The sequence below is a fragment of the Uranotaenia lowii genome, chromosome 1 (genome assembly GCF_029784155.1).
Source record: "Uranotaenia lowii strain MFRU-FL chromosome 1, ASM2978415v1, whole genome shotgun sequence".
In the NCBI taxonomy this organism is placed as follows: domain Eukaryota; kingdom Metazoa; phylum Arthropoda; class Insecta; order Diptera; family Culicidae; genus Uranotaenia; species Uranotaenia lowii.
In genome coordinates, this window is record NC_073691.1 from 202,656,167 (window position 1) to 202,682,300 (window position 26,134).

Sequence of the window (26,134 nt, forward strand, 5' to 3'; positions counted from 1 at the left end):
GATAAAGAATGTTATTAAAAAACAATCATTTGCAAGGCGGGAGTAGGCCATGATTTATTGGCAACGTATGCGTTTGTTTTCTCTTCGTCGATGAAACGTTTGTGTTTTTAATATTTGTTAAGTGGCAAAATGAATGCTAAAATCACCTTACTACAAAATTGCAGAATGTGTCAAGTGTGATTGTCAAGAGGGTTACAGTTTCGCTCGGCGCAATAAAGGATTTAAACAACGTTCCTCTTAGCGCTGGAATCGCTGGGCGGCTTGGAAAGTAGCAGTGCATCATCAACTATCAGGGGCCAGAAAATTCTTCGAATTTTGTGGTAACTGGGCTACAAGTGCTTCCAGCTTTCTATGAACGCAAAACCCGAATCTTCGACTCAAACGTCAAACCCGTATTGTTGTACGCGTGTGAAACTTTGTGCACATATGCGGTAACGAGCCGAAAACTGCAAGTATTTGTGAATCGCTGTTTGCGGAGTGTCATCCGCGCTTGGTGGCCTGGCAACTGGATCCAAACGAAGAACTACATCGCCGGTGTCATCAAAAGGCGCTAGAAATCGAGATTCGGGAGCGTAAGTGGAGATGGATTGGACACACGCTGCGAAAAGATGAAAACGAGATTTGCAGAGAGGCGCTAGATTGGAATCCAGAAGGACATCGAAGAAGAGGCAGACCCAGACATTCGTGGCGGCGAAGCCTAGCCGCTGAAATCCGAACTGTCGACGAGAATCTTGACTGGGATCAGGTGAAGACGCTGGCTCCGGATCGTCAACAGTGGAGGTCTTTTACTACGGCCCTATGCACCGGAGGATCGGCGCGGGATCATTAAGTAAGTAAGTCGTTTGCGGAGTAGTAGCGGAAAATTGTTCCGGAGTACACGGTGTATATCATTGTGAAGGCAGTTCTGGTTTTAGAATATTTACAGATCCTTTACTCAAATTATTTTTTTTGTTTTGAAAACCTTGTAATATAACTCATATATGTTTCTCAAACATTATTCGCCTATAACACAGCAGTTTTCCATTATTCAATGTACAAAAAAAATCCGAAAAAATATGCTTCGGAAAAAAGACTGTAGATCAGCTACGGAATGCTCAAATAAATTTCATTTAGTGTCCAAGAAAGTTCAAGTTAGAAGCTACACGTTGCACATAAATTTTTTTTTAAATTTTCTAAGATCATGACCATAAAAAATGTAAAAAAGTTGTGTAAAAACCGTACTTTTCAATCAATGAACCGTCATACCAGATAAATTTTGAAAAGTTGACGTAATTTTAAACATTTGGAAAACTGAAGTGTTGTAGGTAAATAATTTGTGAGAAGTTACATTACAAAGGTTTCCAAAACTATAAATTTTGTAAAAATCGGTTGAAAAACAAGAGAGATAAATTGGTTTTCATCAGGAGTGTCAAGTTGACACTCCAGGGATTGAAACGGGAAAAAAATTCAGAGACGGATGAGAGTTAACAGACATTGAAAGTTTTTTTGTTCTGCTGATATTTTCCGTTTCTCCTTTTATTTTTAAGAGCGAATAAAAACACTTAATCATTGGATGATGCTCAGGAATGATTGTACTTTGGAGTTCAACACAATTCAACGATGGTAAATAAAGCTTAGAATTTATAAATTCTATTAATAATAACATAAAAAAATTCAAATGCTTCTTCTCTTAGGAAATGTGATTTGAAACGTGTGGTACTGGTTCTCCACGGTGGGCCCAACCAGTTGATGTTTTTGGTCGTTTTATTATTTTTATGTTGAAATGATTCTAGAGTTACTTTTGTCTGGGTCGCATGAACCAATATGAACAAAATTGATTAACATCAAGGCTGGTAAATTTCAGTCAATTTCGTTCGACCCGACCAACGTCTAGTATTCAATGTTATCGAAAGAATATCAAAGTCATCTACGAGTTGAATGACCAAGCTACAATGTCGGTCAGGCAGCAATGTCAATATTGAATGACATTTTTGTACTCCACTCGCATCACACATACGATCATCTTTCTATTTCATTTTTAGGCTCTTTTGAAAGGGATTTTTCGTTATAAGTTGCGCAAAGTTGAAAAAACGTAGCTGTTGGCCGTTAGAAGAAAAAAGTCGTAGCAAGCATGATGTCGTTTATTCAACTTGGTCATGACATTGTAATCATATGTCGCTGACCAAAAAACAGTATCACATGACATAGACATGCAAAGCAGTATCAAAGTCGGCTGACATTGGCCGTCTGACACTGATAATTTGCAGCTCTGATTAACATGCATTCTATGTTTCGCGAAAGCTTGGGTTTCATTTGATCAATTAATGTCATTAGTATCATGAATTTAGGGAGATCGTATGATGACGTTCTGAGATTTACGAATGCAATTTGATATTAACAACTTTATGCGCAGCCAATTCATTGCAACGAAAGAACCTAACATAACAGTTCAAAATAGTTTTGACATTACAGGATGTTCTCCTACATTAAAATACTTGATTGCGCTCAGCAAATTCAAGTCTAATTAATAATTTTTTAGTATCTAGATAACTATAGGGCTCTTAACAGTTTATTATTGAGCCGAACACCTAATTTAAAGTCATTCAAATTTAATGATGAATTGGTAACAATAAAGACATATTAAAAAAAACAGTTCGGCGAATCTAGAATAGGAAAGTTCGAGTAGGCGTTGATTCGCGCAGATGTCAGAAATTTTCGCTCTGAGGAAAAAATCATTCGAACTGGAGAAGAAAAAGTTTTAATATCCCTTAACTACCAATATCGCATCCAGTTTAAAATAATCGCAGAGGTGTACAAAAACTACAGGATGCGGGGAGAAATAAAAAATCAGCCTCAGTCATTTCGGCTGCAGTTGTTTCCGAAATCAAAATAGCGTCAGCCTGCCAATTTTAGATGCACGGTTCCGAATCAGCGAAGAATGTGTCCGGTCGACGAAAACCTCTTTGGTGAGATCCAATCATTTTGACGATTTCCGACTTTTGCATTGAAGGATTTTTGTATGAAGTTATTGTACATAAAGCATATGAAGCGTTTGATAGGGAACTCCACGCTTTATTCCTCTTCTTGCTCCAGCATCTTTTGCGGTATTTACCACATGTTTGGTCTGACCGAAGTAATCTCTGAAATTCATATTTAAACATAACAGAGATAACTTTGATCAGAAAAATGAAGGGCGCAAGTTTTGCTTACAAGTTTTGGCTATGTTTATAAAAGAAGAAGAAAAGAAACAGTGAGCGCAACAAGAATAGTACCACTATGTTTTTGCTATGTTTATGATTGAATCGTCCAAAATTTCTTCTACTGTTTGTTTTAAATTGTTCAACAAATAAATCAATCATAAGTTTACTTTTTTTTGGATAATCAATTTAAAATAATGGAAACAAACATGGAAAAAAAAGTTTTTTCACTTGGAGGCTTATGGAAAAATTTCGGTTGTAGTCAACTAAATTTTTGTTTATCATTATAAAATCTTTCTCTTTCTGTACAATCTGAATTTTCATCAGTATCATGATTAGTGTGGTACTGTCGTATGTGAAAGTATGAGAAAAACTAACTTTTACGATATCGAACCCGGACAATACTTCTGCCACGATGTGAACTTAATCTAAATAATTTTGAAAAAGGCACAGTAGCAAATTGATAGGAAAAAGAATGTGTTTGATCTTTAGAGGGAAATCGGAAAGCTCTCAGCTTGATTTTCGCTTTTTATTGTCCTTGGCGAGTGCCACCTCCCGGCATTATGGCATCCAGCTTTGCCCCCATTCATCACTTTTCCAGCCACAAATCAGTCGAGATCTTTTTCATTCTACACCTCCACAAATTAGCTCTTGTTGACACGATAAACAATTCTTCGATTTTTTGTTAAATAACCCTTAAAATATTTCTCAAATCAAAATTTTTTTCCCAGAAAAAAACTCGCGCAGCGAGAAAACAAAAAAAAAACGCGTCCACACCCGAGGCAAGGCCTACTTGAAACTCTGTTCGATCGAAAACTACAACTTTCGAAAAGTGCATAGAAAATCGAGCAACACGAAAACTATAAAGTTAGTTCGGAGGGCTTCATTTATTTTATATGCGGTTAATATTCGTTAAAATTTTAAAAAAATCTACTGCAAGAGAAATCAATAAAAGTACCTTATGCCACTCTCAGGACTTAGGAGAGCTGATTCAAGATATCCGTTTCTCGATGCAGAAAACAAATTCTTGTCATTTCTGAGAAATAATTTTGAAATCGGATTTAGTTAAATGATACGAATTAAGTTTTACCTGAAACACCTTTTTTGGTTTATGAAAATCATTTTTAAGTCCAGATTTCACGCCTTGTTGGAAACAATTTAGCTTCGATTTCAGTATATTTTCTAAAGAGACAAATGGATTTTTTTCTGACAATTCACAGTATTATAATCTTATTCAGAAAATTTATAAACATGCAAAAACATCAGATGAACTCAATATGAAATTTCGAATTTAATTGATTATTTAGCATGATACTACACACATCTTATAAAATTGGCTTTTTTGCTGCGAAAAAGGCTGACAAAACGAAAGATTTTTTGCAGAATTTTTGCCGCAGCTCGTGGCGTAGAGGATAGCCTTCAAGTCTTCTAAGCCAGTGGGTATGAAATCGAATCCCGGTCACGGCATACATAGTACACTTTCTTTGGGTTGGTGGTTTAAGCATTTGTAAGATGCTAGCCATCATATCCTCGAAAGATGTACGCTTAGAGTTAAGAAAAAAGGAATCTCTTCGAGGAAACTTCAAGTTTCATTGAGATCCTGTATGCGTTTGTGTTCGTTTAAAAAAAAAAATAAAAAAAAATCTTCAAGAAGTTTGTAAACTAGAAATTAAAAAACAACGACAAAAACAAAATTGTTTGAGTGAAAACAGTTTTTAAGAAAAAAAAAAACCAAGAAAATTTTCATCATTATTTTTAATCACATTTTTTAGTTTTTATATCAACATGAAACTCAACACGAAACTTCAACAATTGAAAGTTGAATATTTTTTCAAAAATAAATTACCTGAACTAACCAATGTGGATTTGAATTAAAAATTGAGAACCAAAAAACACAACTATGACTTAAAACTCATAAAAAAACATCTACAGAAATCGACCCCAGAAAAAACAGAAAATAAATTGAACTTGAAGATCAGAAATTGGAAGTTAGATCTCGATTATGATGAAACTTAAGTTAGAGGGAAACTCAAAATAAAGATATTTTTCTCAGTACGTATCAATAATGAAAAGTGAAGTCATTCATAATTCAAAACAAGCTAAGAAGTTAAAATTGTGTTTTGAATCGGAGCTCCGTTTTTGAACACAGAAGCAGAAATCAGAATTGTGATGATAGTGGCCGAAAAAAAGCGAAAAAAAACCTGATTTTCTATGATTTTGCCCAAAAATTCAGTGTTGGTTTTCTGTGACGGAAATAGCATAAATTTCTTTGAAAAGTCGTTAAAACTGGAGCCTTTTCTTCATTTTACGTGAGAAAAAAAAAACAACAATCTAATGTTTTTCCAAAACAAAGTTAAAATCCAAAATTTATGTTGATATGAAAATTATTATTTTGGAAAATGTCCAAATTAAAAAAAAACTATTAAATCTGTGAATATTTCCAAAATTCTGTGTTCTGTGAAACAGAATCTGAGATGAAAATTGGCTCAAAATTCGTTGTGTCTTAAATAAACGAAAAAAAAATTACAATACGAACTTAGTAGAAGATCTTAGATTCAATAACTCTAAGTCGGAATTAGAACTCGTAACTTAAATTTAGAAACCAAAATTGAAAATGAGCCAATCATTTTCTAATTAATACTCATCAGTTGAGCTTCAAATGGAGGATTTAAGGGGGGGGTAGGGTCTAACATTTTCAAAAAATCGATTTTTTTATTTTTTTATTTTCTTATTGTAAAACATTTCAAGAATGTTGTGTCAAATTTTCAAGTCAATCGAAGCAAAACTGTAGAAGTTATAGGCCTTTATCTCCTCCTATCTAATACTGCAAGAAAGCAAGAGCAGAAACTTCAAACGCGTTTTTCTCGAAAGCACATTTTTAAAGTCCGTGGACATCGTCATTTGAAAACTACTTATCCGATTCTTTTCAAATTTGGAACATATTTTCTATATATAAAATACCAGACCCCAACGTTTTTATTTTTTGATTTTTTTTATTTTGGGGAGATTTTACAGGTGAAAAATGGCGGATTTTTAAGTGAAAAATCGTAGTTTTTACTTCAAACAGCCACAAAAATTTCATAAAAATATTTTTAAGTTAAATAAAAACGTTGGGGTCCAGAAAAACATCTATTAAAAATATTTTGCTCTGATTTTTTGACTTCAGATGATTCTGTGCTGAGATACAGTGTCCACCGCAAATGCTGTTTTCTAAAAGGCATCCTCGAAAATGCTCCGTCCCCGGCTCATTTTTCAATATTTTTCTACGAAAAAATTACTACATGTTCTTTTAACAATGCTTTGTATACTGCAAAAAATTTGAATACATTTGTTTGAACGATAGCTCCAGAAAAAAATCGTGAAAATGGTGTTTTTTTTTATACCCGTTAGACCCTAGCCCCCCCTTAAGCAGACTTATAAATGCACTTTTTTGGCCGAGAATTCGATTACCGAAGTTCAAAATCGACTCAATTTCCGGTTGAAGTTTTTTTTACTCCGCAGCGTCTTGAAAATGAATAAAAAGTTTCAATTTTAAACTTCTGAAAGAAAACAGATTTGGTCTCAGGTATTGGCCAGGTTGGCCTGCTTTGTTGATGTTTTTTGTTTTGAAAAATCATAACATCGCAGTTGATTTTTATTTTTACTGTGAAGATTAGATTTGTTTAATGATTTTTCGAAATCCGTTCAAATTAAATATTAGTATTCAGTACAAATTTCACATTTTTTTCAGTTTCAAATGCGATTAATCTTTAGAAACTAATATCTACCTGAAAAACATTATTGTGGTACATATCGTTTAACTTGAATTTGATTTTGGCGTGAAATAAATACATTCAGATACTGCGCGGCCACTGAACATGCTTAATGTTGTTGTTATTCAGCGGACCAGAGGTTGCCGAAAAACTTGTAATCAATGAGAAATCAGCTGTTCGTTTGACAAGCTGGGAAATGACTGATGACAGAAGAATAAACAAAAGTTCAACATTCTACTGCAGAGTTTTGTAAATTTAAACAAATATGAAGTATTTTCAATTCGAAAATTAAAGAGCGACTTTTTCTCCTTTGCAACAATTGTAATCCTCTTTCCGTAGAAGCATTAAATTTTACTTCACGACTTTCGCGCTTATGGCCAAAACTAAAGATCACCCGAACTGATTCACTAATGCCATATTCGTTTTCATCCTGGTGGTGCACCGGTAGTGCACCAAGTGCTGTCAAACCTTTTTTTTTATATGAAGATGACAGCAGTTGGTGCACAACCATCTTTCCACCAGATGAAAACGAATATGGCATAACACTGAGCACGAGCACCGAGAATCCCCACAGCGGCTTCGGTCGAGTTCTAATTTCTTAATCTATGCCGAATTAATGTGCTTCATTCACCCGATTCCCATGACTGGCCGGTGGTTGGGCTAGGAAAATTCGCGTTACTACGCATTTACAGCGAGCATCCCATTCAATCCGACCGACCGAACGCGTGATGAATGGAAACAATACGGACCGGGCAGCAGTAGCTCATCATCAATCGATAACAGACTGCACCCGGCAATGTGCATACATAATATTCACCCGTCGTAATTAATCTACGCGGGTACAAAGCGGCGGTCGGTTGGTGAAAAATTTGCACAGAATAGCCCCTCGACGTGCATTTCCCGGACGGCGATTAGAATAACATTAAAGCCGCCGGACTCTCGCGGGCACGGAAGCAAGTTACGACGACCTGAACTTAGTAGCACTTTGAGAAATTGCATTCTTCATTGATGCACTTTTAGATTTACGATTTTTTTTTTTTGTTAATGACACCTAGAGGCTGCTCGACATTTGAATAATTATTTCACTCGACTTACCGTGGGTTCCGTATCCGGTCGGGTAGTAGCGGCGGTGGGCGGCGGCGGCTGCTGCACTGCTGTTCTCGAATCGATAGAACGCATTCATGTCCGAGGAATCGATTCCGCCGCCACCGATACCGGTCCCGACCGAGGATTGCTGCCCGAGGGAAACGGCCGCGGCCGCCGCTGCAGCTGCCGACGGCCCGAGCGAACTTTCTGCCGCCAGCCGCTGGTTGTCGTACCAGCCGCGGGCTTCCACTGCCGATGCGTCCATCATTTTGCTGGCACAATGTACGACACTACACTATTGATATCTTGATCTCTTGAGATTAACTGGTATAAAAATGCACTGGAACGGTTTCACAATTCACTTGGGTACGGTTGTGTATCAATTCTTGTTACATCGACGGACGGATTAGCGTCCTGAAAACGTGAACCAAGAGCTATGCACTGGTTTGCTCGGTTTACGTCATTATGAGAAGTACGCTATAAATTCTTCCTGCAGCATCACCACGCACAAGACGCCTAAATCGTTTAGAAAACTTCCGGTCTCGTCTGTCTGGTGACGGTACACGTCTGCACGTCTTCGTCTCCTTGCGCACTACGGACTATGACCCATAACGTTCCGTAGGCTCACAATCTCTTCTCTTCTCTAAGCAGCCACAACCTCTTCACACCTGCCACTGACGCACAATCATCTTTTCACGGAGACGGCTGGAAGGGATGCTAGCACATCTTTCGCGTGCCGCAGGGTTCTCGCTTGAATCCAGTTTGATTAAACACAAACACTTTCTGTGCTCTATTCACAAATTGAATGGATTAACACTTAGCATGATTAAAGCATCCGAAACCGTATCACGATCTGCACTCACTGTTTAGGTTTCTATTCATTTGCTGTCGAGAACGTAGGGCGGGGGTGGTCACTCCCAGGCGTTCAAATCTTTAAAACTTCTTCAACCCTTCAACGATTTCGGGTGGCACACAGAACATACAAGAAGTTCCCCGTTCGGAGGATACGCTCACTGGGTAAGGATTAGGATGCTCAAGCTTGCAAACCTATTTGGGCTTTGGCCGCGTATTCACACTCTCTGGGGGCGATTGAAATTCCACCAACCGAGATTACGCCGAAGATTCTGTTTCCTCACAAAAGTTTCACGACGGGATTGCCCTCGCCTTGACTCTTGCGATGATGATGGTTTTGCAAAAGGCTGCGAACGAGCGAACGAACAAACGAACGACGGTCACCGAGTGATTTCACACCAGAAAGTACAACAACAATACGGAGGTGTAGCAGAAGCAGCAGCACCACTAAAAAAACGCGCAACCACGACGACGGCTAGGGGTCGACTGAAGGCATTAATTGTTAGGCTATAGTTGTGTAATACTCCTACTCACACCGAGCGCAGCAACGCACACAATCGAACCGAATGCCAACACCAACAACCCGCAGAGCCACCCGTCGACCAGTGCGTTGGTGTTACTGCAGCCAGCCAGCCAGCAGCGAACGAACGGGAAAGCCTCCGCCAAACTACAGCAACCAACACACCGGAGACGCTCACAAGCACCAACACAACTTCAGCCTGAACAACGATTGCACCAAAGCGGAGTCAAAACCGAACGCGAATCAACGCTCCAAACGAAAGCAGAAAAAAAGAGAATTACACTTCACACAGCATGACGACGACAGCACACAGCACGCTCGTAGAGTGAAAAGTAGGCGGGGCCTAATCAACCATACCCGCACGCAAACAAGGTGCAGAACCGGACCGAACCGGGAATGTTTTGCTCTCTCCTTGCACACACAAAGAGGCGGCGTGATGTCAAACTTGTTTCTCTTTTTTCCCTTTCCCTTGCGCCTGATTCTTCCAACACCAACAAACCCCGGACCAGAAAGACTCGGTTTTCCAAAGGGATGCAAGTTTTCAACCCCTCTCTTCCTTGGGCGGGCTGCTGCAAGATTTGTCGTCGAAGTCTACATGCTGTCAAAAAGGGACATTTTCAGAACGAACGAACGTGTGTGTTCGGTGTGTGACATTGGTTGGCCCGCCGCAAGAGTTGTTCCCCAGCTGCAGCCGGCCGCAAGTTGTCGTGTCAGCATGTTTTCTGGTCTCCCCACTCCGCCACCATTCTTCGACTGCACCTCGAAAGCTTTCTTCCGATTGAAGAAATCTTCACCGTTGCTTTTTATGTTGCTCTCAAGTGTTTTTCTGGTGCTGGCTGGTGCTGCATTCGTCTTGCGTAGCCTCAACCCCACATGGTGGTGCAAATCGAAATCAAAAACATATTTGTGGGAAGAAATTTCCAAAAGGAAACAATAAGCTTGCTGCACGCGCATAAGTGGCGTTTCGTCGCACTAGAGCGATGGACGGGGGGCGATATTTGATTCAACTTTTGTTTTTTTTTTCGGGGAAAACCTTTCCCCAAACTATACTGTGAGTGTTCTCTACATTTGGGGGTGGCTGTGCTGGGGCTGTCTGAGGCGGTTATTGTTAATGTATGTTTTGACTGTGGAACGTGTTAATTCTGACCTCTCGTGGAATCAAAAGCGAAACAGTAGAGGCTGTGATTTGACGGTTGGTTCTTATGTGGAGCGAATTTGTTAAAAAAATAAATCCAAGGCGGCTTTGATGTTTTGACTGCTGGGATCAAAACAAAAACTAAATTAATATTAACACTCAGTGAACAAAGTGATTGCCGGCGGTGATTTACTTGTGTGAGAGTTGTTTGTGAAAATTGATTTTTAAATCACAATTCGGTGCGTGAAACTCGAGTTGGAATAATGAATCTGAAGTCAACATCTGGGTTCAGAATTCTGAATCTTAACTCTATGAAGAGATTAACCACCGTTATTTATGTTTGTTACTTCAATTAGCGGTGAAAAGTGATGTCCTTTTTGGTAGGGACATCTAAAGATTATGAAATTTTTGAAGATGGATAAAAGGTTAGATGAAATGAAATATAGTGAAAATGTGCGGGTAGAATTTATTTAGAAGCATTATCATCACATACCAAATTTTTGTTCCTTACGGAATTCTGAATCTGAATTCTGAATCTGCATTCTGAATTCTGAATCTGAAATCTGAATTCTGAATCTGAATTCTGAATTTGAATTCTGAATCTGAATTCTGAATCTGAATTCTGAATCTGAATTCTGAATCTGAATTCTGAATCTGAATTCTGAATCTGAATTCTGAATCTGAATTCTGAATCTGAATTCTGAATCTGAATTCTGAATCTGAATTCTGAATCTGAATTCTGAATCTGAATTCTGAATCTGAATTCTGAATTCTGAATCTGAATCTGAATTCTGAATTCTGAATCTGAATTCTAAATCTGAATTCTGAATTTGAATTCTGAATCTGAATTCTGAATCTGAATTCTGAATCTGAATTCTGAATCTGAATTCTGAATCTGAATTCTGAATCTGAATTCTGAATCTGAATTCTGAATCTGAATTCTGAATCTGAATTCTGAATCTGAATTCTGAATCTGAATTCTGAATCTGAATTCTGAATCTGAATTCTGAATCTGAATTCTGAATCTGAATTCTGTATCTGAATTCTGAATCTGAATTCTGAATCTGAATTCTGAATCTGAATTCTGAATCTGAATTCTGAATCTGAATTCTGAATCTGAATTCTGAATCTGAATTCTGAATCTGAATTCTGAATCAGAATTCTGAATCTGAATTCTGAATCTGAATTCTGAATCTGAATTCTGAATCTGAATTCTAAATCTGAATTCTGAATCTGAATTCTGAATCTGAATTCTGAATCTGAATTCTGAATCTGAATACTGAATCTGAATTCTGAATCTGAATCCTGAATCTGAATCCTGAATCTGAATTCTGAATCTGAATTCTGAATCATAATTCTGAATCTGAATTCTGAATCTGAATTCTGAATCTGAATTCTGAATCTGAATTCTGAACCTGAATTCTGAATCTGAATTCTGAATCTGAATTCTGAATCTGAATTCTGAATCTGAATTCTGAATCTGAATTCTGAATCTGAATTCTGAATCTGAATTCTGAATCTGAATTCTGAATCTGAATTCTGAATCTGAATTCTGAATTCTGAATCTGAATTCTGAATCTGAATTCTGAATCTGAATTCTGAATCTGAATTCTGAATCTGAATTCTGAATCTGAATTCTGAATCTGAATTCTGAATTTGAATTCTGAATCTGAATTCTGAATCTGAATTCTGAATCTGAATTCTGAATCTGAATTCTGAATCTGAATTCTGAATTCTGAATCTGAATTCTGAATCTGAATTCTGAATCTGAATTCTGAATCTGAATTCTGTATCTGAATTCTGAATCTGAATTCTGAATCTGAATTCTGAATCTGAATTCTGAATCTGAATTCTGAATCTGAATTCTGAATCTGAATTCTGAATCTGAATTCTGAATCAGAATTCTGAATCTGAGTTCTGAATCTGAATTCTGAATCTGAATTCTGAATCTGAATTCTGAATCTGAATTCTGAATCTGAATTCTGAATCTGAATTCTGAATCTGAATTCTGAATCTGAATTCTGAATCTGAATTCTGAATTTGAATTCTGAATTTGAATTCTGAATCTGAATTCTGAATCTGAATTCTGAATCTGAATTCTGAATCTGAATTCTGAATCTGAATTCTGAATCTGAATTCTGAATCTGAATTCTGAATCTGAATTCTGAATCTGAATTCTGAATCTGAATTCTGAATCTGAATTCTGAATCTGAATTCTGAATCTGAATTCTGAATCTGAATTCTGAATCTGAATTCTGAATCTGAATTCTGAATCTGAATTCTGAATCTGAATTCTGAATCTGAATTCTGAATCTGAATTCTGAATTCTGAATCTGAATTCTGAATCTGAATTCTGAATCTGAATTCTGAATCTGAATTCTGAATCTGAATTCTGAGTCTGAATTCTGAATCTGAATTCTGAGTCTGAATTCTGAATCTGAATTCTGAATCTGAATTCTGAATCTGAATTCTGAATCTGAATTCTGAATCTGAATTTTGAATCTGAATTCTGAATCTGAATTCTGAATCTGAATTCTGAATCTGAATTCTGAATCTGAATTCTGAATCTGAATTCTGAATCTGAATTCTGAATCTGAATTCTGAATCTGAATTCTGAATCTGAATTCTGAATCTGAATTCTGAATCTGAATTCTGAATCTGAATTCTGAATCTGAATTCTGAATCTGAATTCTGAATCTGAATTCTGAATCTGAATTCTGAATTCTGAATCTGAATTCTGAATTCTGAATCTGAATTCTGAATCTGAATTCTGAATCTGAATTCTGAATCTGAATTCTGAATCTGAATTCTGAATCTGAATTCTGAATCTGAATTCTGAATCTGAATTCTGAATCTGAATTCTGAATCTGAATTCTGAATCTGAATTCTGAATCTGAATTCTGAATCTGAATTCTGAATCTGAATTCTGAATCTGAATTCTGAATCTGAATTCTGAATCTGAATTCTGAATCTGAATTCTGAATCTGAATTCTGAATCTGAATTCTGAATCTGAATTCTGAATCTGAATTCTGAATCTGAATTCTGAATCTGAATTCTGAATCTGAATTCTGAATCTGAATTCTGAATTCTGAATCTGAATTCTGAATCTGGATTCTGAATCTGAATTCTGAATTCTGAATCTGAATTCTGAATCTGAATTCTGAATCTGAATTCTGAATCTGAATTCTGAATCTGAATTCTGAATCTGAATTCTGAATCTGAATTCTGAATCTGAATTCTGAATCTGAATTCTGAATCTGAATTCTGAATCTGAATTCTGAATCTGAATTCTGAATCTGAATTCTGAATCTGAATTCTGAATCTGAATTCTGAATCTGAATTCTGAATTCTGAATCTGAATTCTGAATCTGGATTCTGAATCTGAATTCTGAATTCTGATTCTGAATCTGAATTCTGAATCTGGATTCTGAATCTGAATTCTGAATTCTGATTTTGAATTTGAATTCAGAATCTGAATTTGGAATCTGAATTCTAAATCTGAATTCTGAATCTGAATTCTGAATCTGAATTCTGAATCTGAACTCTGAATCTGAATTCTCAATCTGAATTCTGAATCTGAATTTTGAATCTGAATTCTGAATCTGAATTCTGAATCTGAATTCTGAATCTGAATTCTGAATCTGAATTCTGAATCTGAATTCTGAATCTGAATTCTGAATCTGAATTCTGAATCTGAATTCTGAATCTGAATTCTGAATCTGAATTCTGAATCTGAATTCTGAATCTGAATTCTGAATCTGAATTCTGAATCTGAATTCTGAATCTGAATTCTGAATCTGAATTCCGAATCTGAATTCTGAATCTGAACTCTGAATCTGAATTCTCAATCTGAATTTTGAATCTGAATTCTGAATCTGAATTCTGAATCTGAATTCTGAATCTGAATTCTGAATCTGAATTCTGAATCTGAATTCTGAATCTGAATTCTGAATCTGAATTCTGAATCTGAATTCTGAATCTGAATTCTGAATCTGAATTCTTTTTTAAGATAATCAGATAAAAATCTGAATTCTGAATCTGAATTCGGAGTCTGACTTCTGATAAATTTCCCCTACTATGTTAAAAAAAATTATTTCAATTCAACTCGGTCGTTGTTATTCAACACGAATTGAAGTTTGGGTCTTTTTTTTCTCGTATAGCTGCCTCAGTCAGAGAGAGGGTGAGAGAAAAAGTGGAACCAGGTGGTGGCAATGGTGCAGGTATAATCGGTACAATTTTACGCGCCATTTAATTACAAATTTTACTTCTCGTATCGTGTGGCGTAATTTTTTTCTCTCTCTTCTGTTGGCCAGATTAGGCGAGGTTAGTGTTTAGTTTTGGTGAGTTTCTGGGGGTCCCAAAACAGAAAGAAATTTCGAACGAAATCTCCCGGGGGCATTATTCCGACTTTATAATCAACGACCTACCTACAACAAAATTAAACGCGCGTCCAAAACGCACTGACCGAAATGGTCTAATTTGATTTTTTAATTTTTATTTCACTTTTGCTCGGTGGTTGTTTGTGGTTTTTTTTTCTGGTTGATCGTTGGTAAATTTAATAGTTGGCTTCCGCCTTTTGCTTGATGTGATAAAGTTTTACGATGCAGTTGTGGGCTTTTATTCGCGTTTGATGAAATATTTGAAATAATAAACGGTTAGTGGAGTGGAGTGAAGAAAAAAAAAATTAATAAAAAAGATGCGAACGTTCATGTGGGGGGTCTTTAACACCTGTTAAGACGAAGTGGAGCACCTTTAGGAAATATTTTCCTCAATTGAATAAATAACTTTGAACGTTGATGAGAACTTAGAAACTGTCGAAAATTACTAGAATAATTAAACTCAACGAAGCAGATACATCTTATGTTAGTGATAAAAAAATCAACAATAAAAAATATGCTTTATAAGCTGAAACTGACTTTCAATTTATGATCTCCAAACCGTAGGTTTGCTTATAAAACAACACAAAAAACCACCCCTCGTTATCGCTCAAAAACGTTTCCGAAAATCTCTTCCTCTCAAACACTCCCACGAGGATATCCGAAACATATGTAAAATAAATCCGATTTTGATTCATCACTCAACCAAACCAAACCACCCCCTGGGACACAATCGAGCCACCAAGTATGCTACTTATCCTTCATAACTGGCCAAAAGCGTTGATCATTTAGCGACCCCTCTAGCTTTAAATATGTAGCTAATCCCGCTACCAAACCTTCAGATTTGACACATCCTTACGGGAGGATGTGAATCCGGGTCGTCAGCAGTCCCTTCCCCGGCGGAAAAATCGAAATGCCGAGGAAAATAGTTATTCCGTCGAAAAGTCAACTCCGGCCTCTGTAGGTTGTGTCGCTATCGTAGTAGGCTAGCGATAATAATAAAGCCCGGGCACGTGTGCGGGTGAAAAAACGGAAAACGGATTCAAGTTTGCGGCACGCGCCGCTCCTTTGACGCATTTCGACGTCGTTGTTGGTGTTGCAGGAGGATTTCCGGTTTTTCGTTGAAGGATGCTGTTTTGCCCCCGTTTTGTCCCGGTGCCGGTCCCTCGGGAGGTGTCAATGCAGCCGGCAAGTGACACTTTGCATCTTTTTATTTTTTCGTCGAGGATCAGTATCAATTGTGTCTTAATGTGTGAAGGATTAAGTTATTAGCTCGATGGTTTTCAACTGCTTAAGAAAAAATCTAACTGAAAGTGGTAGGTGGGTAGGTATATTTTGTAAACAAATTATAGTTATTCTTCCACAAATTCGAAACCAGAAATGAAACTATTGAATTATTATTTCAAACCTAATAACTCACTTTTTTTCCTAAGGAAAGTTCATTGGTGTTGGGAAAATGTGGTAGAAATTTTGACATTTTGAAAATTTTACCATGCAAAAAACTTTAAGGCCACAGAACTTGAAAAGGTTTTTGCATGGCAAATTTTTCAAAATGTCAAAATTTCTACCACTTTTTTCCAACACCAGTGAACTTGCTCTAAGATTTTACCAACAAACTTCTTGGTTGTCTTGAGACAAGAGAGTAGGCGTGTGCTGAACTGTCAGCATATGTTTTTTATTCGTGCGGGAGATTGCATTAAAACTTTAAGGAAAAATCTAATAAATTCGAAGATTTTATAAACAAATTCAAATAGGGATTATTAGAAAAGGCGAATAAAGTGTTTTTTCAGAAAGCGCGTTCGCGTGTGAAACATGCACAGTAGCCGTTCGTGAGCTGCCGAAAGAAGCGGTCGGTGTTTTCTTCGCCCCATGAGCGTAGTTTGTTTATGGAAATGACTAGAAATTGCGAAATATCTATTCAAGTAGAAATAGTATGCAAAGTAATGTGAAAAACCTAAAAGTACAGTTCTGTTCAACTGGCAAAATGTTTTGCAAAACAAGAAAGTTGTGAAATCCTTTGGCCGCAAGTTTTGTAATAAGCCATCTATTAAAGTGGAAGTAGTGTTGTGTGGCAGAAGGGTAGCAAAGCTGAATTTAAGAAGCACTCGGATAAACTTCAAGGATGCTTGTGAGGTTGCACTTGCTTTCAAATGTGATTTTTGCGTTATGACATGAAGTCTCATTTAAGAGATTTCGCGAATATTAAGTGAGATTTTTTGTCCCTGCTAAACTATGATGAAAATACTAGTCTTCGTGATTGCTGCGATCTATTCAAATTTCCGGAAGAAAAGTGCTAACTTTACGTAGAAAATTTCATCAAGATTAAAACAGTCAGTCAAAAGTTATCGACGATGGAACGCGAAAGGCGAGAGAAAATTCTGCACACTCACGTAGAGAAACCGACGTGGTCAGGGGTAAAGATCGCGAAATTCCTGAAATATCCAAAATCGACTGTAATTTCGGTGCTGCAGCGTTACCGGGAGACCCTTACCCTTAAGTGGAACATATGACCGGAAGTTGCGAGCAAAGCTAGTTCGATCAGTTCACAATAATTCTGGAATTTCCTTGCGTGATTTGGCGAAAAAGTTCAAGACGAACCACGCTGAAACAAAACCTGGTTGTTAAAACCAGGGCAAGGAAGTTGTACGAGAAAGTGTTGACCAAGTACAACGGATGCATTTTGATGGACGACGAAACTTACGTCAAGTGGATTTTGGACAAATACCCGGTAACAATTTTTACCTTGCGAAGCGTAAATAAAGGGAATTTTGAGGGTAGATTCAAGTTTGTTTTCGCAGATAAATTTGCTCGTAAGTTGATGATTTGGCAAGGGATCTGTAGTTGTGGAAAGAAGACTAAGATTTTCATCACTGGGGACACAATGAATGGAAATGTTTACAAAGAAGAATGTCTCCAGAAGAGGGTTTTGCCATTCGCTCGGTCCTACAAAGGTCCGGTGAAGTTCTGGCCGGACCTGGCAAGCTGCCATTACACCTGGGATGTCGTTTAGTGGTATAAGGAGAACAAGATCGATTTTTTTGAAAAAAGTATCAATCCACCAAACTGTTTGGATTTTCATCCCATCGAGAAATATTGGGCAACAGTTAAGGGCAAACTGAAGAAATGTGACAGAACCATGAAAAAACCCGTTCAAATGGAAAAGTGGTGGAACAAGATGGCGAATGAGGTTACCAGTAGTACTGTGCAGAAAATGATGGGTGGTATCACAAAAAAATGTTCGAAAATTCATCCGAAAAGCTGACGAATGATTATTACGTATTTTTTTCCTTAAAGTGCTATAAAAACCCTATAAAATGACTTTTTTACTTTTGTTGTACGTTATTTCTTTACGGAGAAATGATCTTTTTTATCCGACCAGATTCTATGTGAAACAGACTTTATAATGAATGTTCTCTGTGCCGTACAAAAATAATTTTTTGTGCGATTCTGAAAAGAAAAGCACTGACACGTAGAATTTGAAACTTTCAATGAATTGACGTAGAATTTGTTCCAATGACCGGAATTAGCCGCTTTTAGATGATATTGAAGCGATAAAAATAGATGGATGGAAGCGTTAAAAATGGATGGATATTTTATAATGGAGGCTAATCCATTCATTTTTAAGTCTTAAACTTTACCAATTATTTCATTAGCTAAAAAAAATTAATCAATTATTTCATTTATCTTATCGCTAAGGATCGGCACCTACAAAATCAAGCTGTAAAGAAAGCTGTTCAGCCTTTTGTGGGACAGATAAAAAAATTCAAGAGCTTTCATTTCCTTATTTAAATAAAATTTTTATTTCTCTAGTGTCTTGAACTTGCCGATATTGGGAAGCTTCAAACATTTTCAAAATAATCGTTTGCTTACTCTGAATCCAAGCCCCATTCTGAAAAGGCAGGCTTTCAAAATCTCGATCTACTGATACCTTTAAATGTTTCTTCGATTAATAAAAAAATAGGAAAAGCACGCGGGTCAATATGCGAAAGAAGCATTAGCATCACTTAATGTTCGTAGAAGTGGCAAATTGGTGCTGAAGCGAGCTTGAAACTTGAATAACGGTTGAATGGTTAGTAAAAGGTCTTTCATTTTTTCCAAGGCCTATAATATGCACAAATGTTGCTTGAAGTCAACTTCAAAAGTTCATATGAAGTATTCCAACAGTACGCAATTTCGATTCCAGAGTGTGCACCGATCGATTTGAAGAAATGCTATCCCAGTTAGAAAGTATCACCCAACTTAAAATAAGCAACTTTTATGATACAATCAGGCTAAACAGGTTCATTTTTCCTACAGGGCATTTTATTTGTAAAATTTGGCTGGTTCGCAATACCGACAAAATTTAACTAAAAATTTTTTTCAGAAAATGGTCGAATTTTTGTTCTTAGTTTCATGTTAGTGTGATCAGTGCATTGAATGCTACTGATTAAGTCGTTTTGCGCCGTTTTGCGCCGTTTTGTGGCCATTTCAAATACGTTGAAATGTATCTTGCGCATTATTAAACCCAAACGGTAGACTAACACATTCATGCATTCAAGACTAAGTAGGTTATTGAAGTCTCTCGTCCAACCGATTCTCATCATCTAGAGATATAAAAACGAATTTCTGTCTGTCTGTCAGTCTGTCTGTTTCCTATAGACTCAAACACTACTGAGCCGAATTACGTGAAATTAGGCAGTGGAAGGGGGGAGGGGGTCTCACAAACAAAAGTAACAAGTCTTCATAGCTCGAGAACTGATGATGCAAATAGAACGAAATTTGGCATGGGAGTATATTTCGGAACGAAGAATGTTTCCATGATTGGATTGATTCGCCCTTTTTCCAGTGAGAATATAGAAAGGGAGAGCCGCACTCTTAATTTTTTCACTTAACTCCTGAACTAATCAAGCAAATGGAACCAAACTTGTCGTGTAAGGGTCTTTGGATACGACGAATGTTTTTATGATTATTTTTTTCAAATTAAAATCATTATTTACTCAATTTGAAATTGCAATACTAATAGGTCTAAAAACCATATCTATCTTTTTCTCTTCATTCATTTAATACGCCCAATATAATTTTTTTCGATTAAAGCAATTGTTTAGAAAAAGAAACTGATAGTTCACTTTACGCATTGATAAAATTATTTGCGACTGATTTTGGCCGGTTTCGGTTTTGTAGCGTCAGTGGAAGTTTCCAGCGCTGGAGTTTGAATCCGTTTACTACCACTTTGCTGGTTTTCGGGTTCTTCAATCATCGTTCGTTCCTGTTCAGAAAATCCTTTGAGAAGCTCTGCGAAATTGCAATCCTGTACCGTTACATATCAATTAAAGTACGTACTAAACTTGAAAAATGTGTTTTTGTTTAACATATTTCGGTTACATAAAAAAAAACTTTATTTTGAAGCATCTGTGAATGAGTCTTGAAAAAGTTTAATGTTTTCATTTGCTCCTTAAAGTTTAAACGGGGCAACTGTAAATTTAGAAGTTTTTTTTAGCCAACATATTTGAATATTTTACTTTCTCCTCTGAATTCAAAAGGTGGTGTTTTTTTTATTTAATAAGATTATTTATTGTATTGAAGATTCCATCGATAAATCATCCCAGAGGATGAAAATCCCGAAAAAAAATATTGAAGAATCCTCCTTTTTTGTAAAGGGAGGCTGCTTCAACATTCAACCCAGACAACCAGAAGTCGTATTTTATTTTACAGATTATATCGTATAAAATGTTATTTAAACTCATTTTCGTATATCTGCACCTACAATGTGCGGACCATGCATATTCTTTATCGTATTTAAATGATTTTATTACGACAAGAAGAGAGACTCGTATTTATGTACATGAACTCGACCTTTGTGTGCAACAATTCGTAAAACATCCGTGAAACGACCGATATACGATGATCAGGCGTGATTGACAGATTTTGTCGTGCTCTGCATAAAATTATTCGAAATTAAGATTTTTTTTAACATGGAAAACGATTTCTATTATCATAACAACCAGGGGTGAAATTATGAATCCTATTCGATTCGAGTTACCCGTTTCGAGTTGAACTCGAATCGAATTAGAATCAGTATTACGAATCTCGTTCGAGTTCTAAATTTTAACGTATTAGATTTCGAGTAAATCGGGTAGTAGATCATCTCGATACGTTCCATTCGAATCGAGATCGGTAATGCCAAAGTTGGTCGAATCGAACGAAACTCGATTGTTTCGAGTTCCATAATCCCGCCCCAGGTGTTAGACCTTAGCAGAAAGTACATTTTTCTATCAAACAAGATTGTATATTAAAAAGAAAAATATAAAATGTCGGATCAGTGGTACCGACAGTCGATTAGTTCAGCGGTACAAAAGTACTAAGGTATCTGCTGGTAATAAAAGTTCTTCCCAGAGTGTTTACATTGAGCGCGGCGGCGAAACATTTCTACCCGAAGTATGTAAGTATGTTTTAAAAGCATTACTCACTCTGTGATAGCATAAATGTTTGTTTGTTCTAATATTTGTTTAAATTTCGTGAATATATTACTGACTGAAACGATGAGATTTCTCGTTATTCAAACAAAACTTGTGAACTGAAAAATAGAAAAAAAAGCTCGCAACTCTGCTTGCCACTTGGAGATATATGCTATACAATTGTATATAACTGCAATGATTCGTAATAATGTACATGCAATCGTATACCTATGCAAATTAATTCGCATGATTGATTTTCGTAAAACGTATTTGCTGGCAATCGTAAAAGAATACAAATAAGATCAATAAAATCGTTTATGATAATGAGACATCGATAATTGGAATCGTATTTAAGGAGGCTTCAAAATGATGGTCTATTTTTAGATCATCGATGACGTGTTCTACGATTTAAAAGATTTTAGTTATAGAAATATACGATTTGCTTTTGGTTTAATGCCTTTGAAGCAAATCCCCTTGAATTTACATATTCTAGATAGCGCCGAGGAACCATCATGAGCTGCAGATCGTATCGTCAGAGGATCAAGTCCAGGTGCTACAATAACTTCATGAACGTTGGAAAAATTCAGCAATTAGGTAAATGATAAATTGTTCGATATAAAGACAGCAAAAACGCATTTCTTGGTTAATCGTAAATGATTCGCATGCAAATCGTAATTCAATACAATCCAAATCAAAAATAGGTGTGCTAATGTACCTATATGGCCTCCAAAATGATACGTATATACTGGTTTGAACGTATATTTGTGTTGCATACTCGAAATACCCACCAAATGGTTGTCTGGGAAAGCTTCCACATTGAGACTTAAGACAAAAACTATAGCTGAGCATCAATTGAAAAAGTTAGCTTCAACATTTTTTTTGGATGGAAGGGCTAGCAAAACACATTGGATCAGCTAGTTAAATATAAAATTAAAGATTTACGTTTTTACATGAGACCTTATGAGCTCTGAAACGCTCAGCTTATTGAGACAAACACATAACGCATCGGCGCCAGATAAACCGTTGAGACCACCCTCAACTAACGAACAATCGGCATTTCCGCCTAATGAACCGCTTCATTTTTACACGTCCAACGCCCTCTGATGACAGTCGAAGTCGTCCCCCGGGAGGACATTGCACCTTGAAGTTAAACATCGTGTTAGGTACTGAGCATAATGAATGTTTTTAGCTAGAATTCAGGCGGCAACCAATGCTAATGTAATGGTGGGGAGGTTCAAGATCCGCCATCAATTGGCCGTGACTGATGATGGAAACCGACCGACCAATTCTGGGCAAACAATTAAAATTTTCAACGTCATTTGCCTTTGTCAGGCAGCTAGCTAGCTAAGCAGTGTGGTGCGCACATTCCAAGCGCGCTGCGTCGATGAGGCTGAATAATAATTTCCATCCACTTGTGTGTTTTTCCCGCCCCTCTACATCCACATCAACATCACAACACCAGAAATGTCACATTGTCAAAACATATCTTAACTCAACTGTCGAACTGCGTCGCATCAATGATATTATTGAAGGGAAAGGACGTTGAGGAAGTGCGGTGAAAAATGCGCGTTAAACATGCTGTCTGACTGCTAATTAGTCGTCGTCGACGACGTCTCTGTCATCTTGGGATATCTGCCCGTTTTTTTTCAGTCTGCTCCTGCGAAGATTTTTCGCCGGGTTAAACATTTTTCCACCCCATTTGGAAGATGAAAAGTATAAAATCTATCACAAATTTTATGAACAATTATGAAAAAAAATCTTAAAATTCTTGTACCTTTAAATTCCCTCAGTGTGACTTCAGAAAACATAGAAAGTGTTGCTCTTCAGTCAGTGTTCTAATTAACTTGATCAATGGTGTATCTTTAAGCTTTCAGAGATAAATTGATGGCTCACTTAAAATTACGGTTGTTTCACAAATGCTTCCTTAAAGCATCTCAAGCCCAGTCAGCCCTTCTTGTGAGGTCTACTAATTAGTCACAGGGCATTTTCTCGCCGCCCACAGATTATCCATCAACAGCATAATTGTCATAAATGAGTCGATACTCGCTGACGGCGTCTGGTCTGACACATTTGTCAAAATGCTACACTGTTTGTCAGCTGTCTGGTTTTCTCAAAAACTTTTAAGGAGCAAGGGAAATCGAAAATATAATTTTGTTGCCAAATGACTCAAAAGAGCATGATAAAAAGTCAAAAAAGTCAAAAATGTCAAAAATGTCAAAACTGTCAAAAATGTCGAAAACGTCAAAAATTTCGAATATCTAAAAAAATGACAAAAATGAAAAAAAAAATGACAAAAATGACAAAAATGAAAAAAAAAAATGACAAAAATGACAAAAATGACAAAAATGACAAAAATGACAAAAATGACAAAAATGACAAAAATGACAAAAATGACAAAAATGACAAAAATGACAAAAATGACAAAAATGACAAAAATGACAAAAATGACAAAAATGACAAAAATGACAAAAATGACAAAAATGACTAAAATGACAAAAATGACAAAAATGACAAAAATGACAAAAATGACAAAAATGACAAAAATGACAAAAATGACAAAAATGACAAAAATGACAAAAATGACAAAAATGACAAAAATGACAAAAATGACAAAAATGACAAAAATGACAAAAATGACAAAAATGACAAAAATGACAAAAATGACAAAAATGACAAAAATGACAAAAATGACAAAAATGACAAAAATGATAAAAATGACAAAAATGACAAAAATGACAAAAATGACAAAAATGACAAAAATGACAAAAATGACAAAAATGACAAAAATGACAAAAATGACAAAAATGACAAAAATGACAAAAATGACAAAAATGACAAAAATGACAAAAATGACAAAAATGACAAAAATGACAAAAATGACAAAAATGACAAAAATGACAAAAATGACAAAAATGACAAAAATGACAAAAATGACAAAAATGACAAAAATGACAAAAATGACAAAAATGACAAAAATGACAAAAATGACAAAAATGACAAAAATGACAAAAATGACAAAAATGACAAAAATGACAAAAATGACAAAAATGACAAAAATGACAAAAATGACAAAAATGACACAAATGACAAAAATGACAAAAATGACAAAAATGACAAAAATGACAAAAATGACAAAAATGACAAAAATGACAAAAATGACAAAAATGACAAAAATGACAAAAATGACAAAAATGACAAAAATGACAAAAATGACAAAAATGACAAAAATGACAAAAATGACAAAAATGACAAAAATGACAAAAATGACAAAAATGACAAAAATGACAAAAATGACAAAAATGAGAAAAATTACAAAAATGACAAAAATGACAAAAATGACAAAAATGACAAAAATGACAAAAATGACAAAAATGACAAAAATGACAAAAATGACAAAAATGACAAAAATGACAAAAATGACAAAAATGACAAAAATGACAAAAATGACAAAAATGACAAAAATGACAAAAATGACAAAAATGACAAAAATGACAAAAATGACAAAAATGACAAAAATGACAAAAATGACAAAAATGACAAAAATGACAAAAATGACAAAAATGACAAAAATGACAAAAATGACAAAAATGACAAAAATGACAAAAATGACAAAAATGACAAAAATGACAAAAATGACAAAAATGACAAAAATGACAAAAATGACAAAAATGACAAAAATGACAAAAATGACAAAAATGACAAAAATGACAAAAATGACAAAAATGACAAAAATGACAAAAATGACAAAAATGACAAAAATGACAAAAATGACAAAAATGACAAAAATGACAAAAATGACAAAAATGACAAAAATGACAAAAATGACAAAAATGACAAAAATGACAAAAATGACAAAAATGACAAAAATGACAAAAATGACAAAAATGACAAAAATGACAAAAATGACAAAAATGACAAAAATGACAAAAATGACAAAAATGACAAAAATGACAAAAATGACAAAAATGACAAAAATGACAAAAATGACAAAAATGACAAAAATGACAAAAATGACAAAAATGACAAAAATGACAAAAATGACAAAAATGACAAAAATGACAAAAATTACAAAAATTACAAAAATTACAAAAATTACAAAAATTACAAAAATTACAAAAATTACAAAAATTACAAAAATTACAAAAATTACAAAAATTACAAAAATTACAAAAATTACAAAAATTACAAAAATTACAAAAATTACAAAAATTACAAAAATTACAAAAATTACAAAAATTACAAAAATTACAAAAATTACAAAAATTACAAAAATTACAAAAATTACAAAAATTACAAAAATTACAAATATCACAAAAATTACAAAAATGACAAAAATTACAAAAATTACAAAAATTACAAAAATTACAAAAATTACAAAAATTACAAAAATGACAAAAATTACAAAAATGACAAAAATGACAAAAATGACAAAAATGACAAAAATGACAAAAATGACAAAAATGACAAAAATGACACAAGAATGACACAAGAATGACACAAGAATGACACAAGAATGACATAAGAATGACACAAGAATGACACAAAAATGACACAAAAATGACACAAAAATGACACAAAAATGACACAAAAATGACACAAAAATGACACAAAAATAACACAAAAATGACACAGAAATGACACAAAAAAGACACAAGAATGACACAAAAATGACACAAAAATGACACAAAAATTACAAAAAATGACACAAAAATGACACAAACATGACACAAAAATTACACAAAAATGATAAAAAAATTACACAAAAATGATAAAAAAATACAAATATATGACAAAAATGATGA

General features: G+C 35.3%; 2 protein-coding genes across 3 annotated transcripts in view; both read right to left on the reverse strand.

Annotated features, from left to right (window-relative positions):
* Positions 1-9,362, reverse strand: part of LOC129744247 (GATA-binding factor C) — a 50,591-nt gene extending 41,229 nt beyond the window's left edge. For both annotated transcript variants that reach the window (XM_055736685.1, XM_055736676.1), the window contains exon 1: positions 8,024-9,362. In XM_055736685.1, the coding sequence (XP_055592660.1) occupies positions 8,024-8,282 (259 nt within the window). In that variant the 5' untranslated portion in view covers positions 8,283-9,362. The remainder of the gene's footprint in view (positions 1-8,023) is intronic.
* The window catches only part of LOC129738301 (GATA-binding factor C-like), a 578,622-nt gene that overhangs the window by 434,242 nt on the left and 118,246 nt on the right, over positions 1-26,134 (reverse strand). The window lies entirely within an intron of this gene.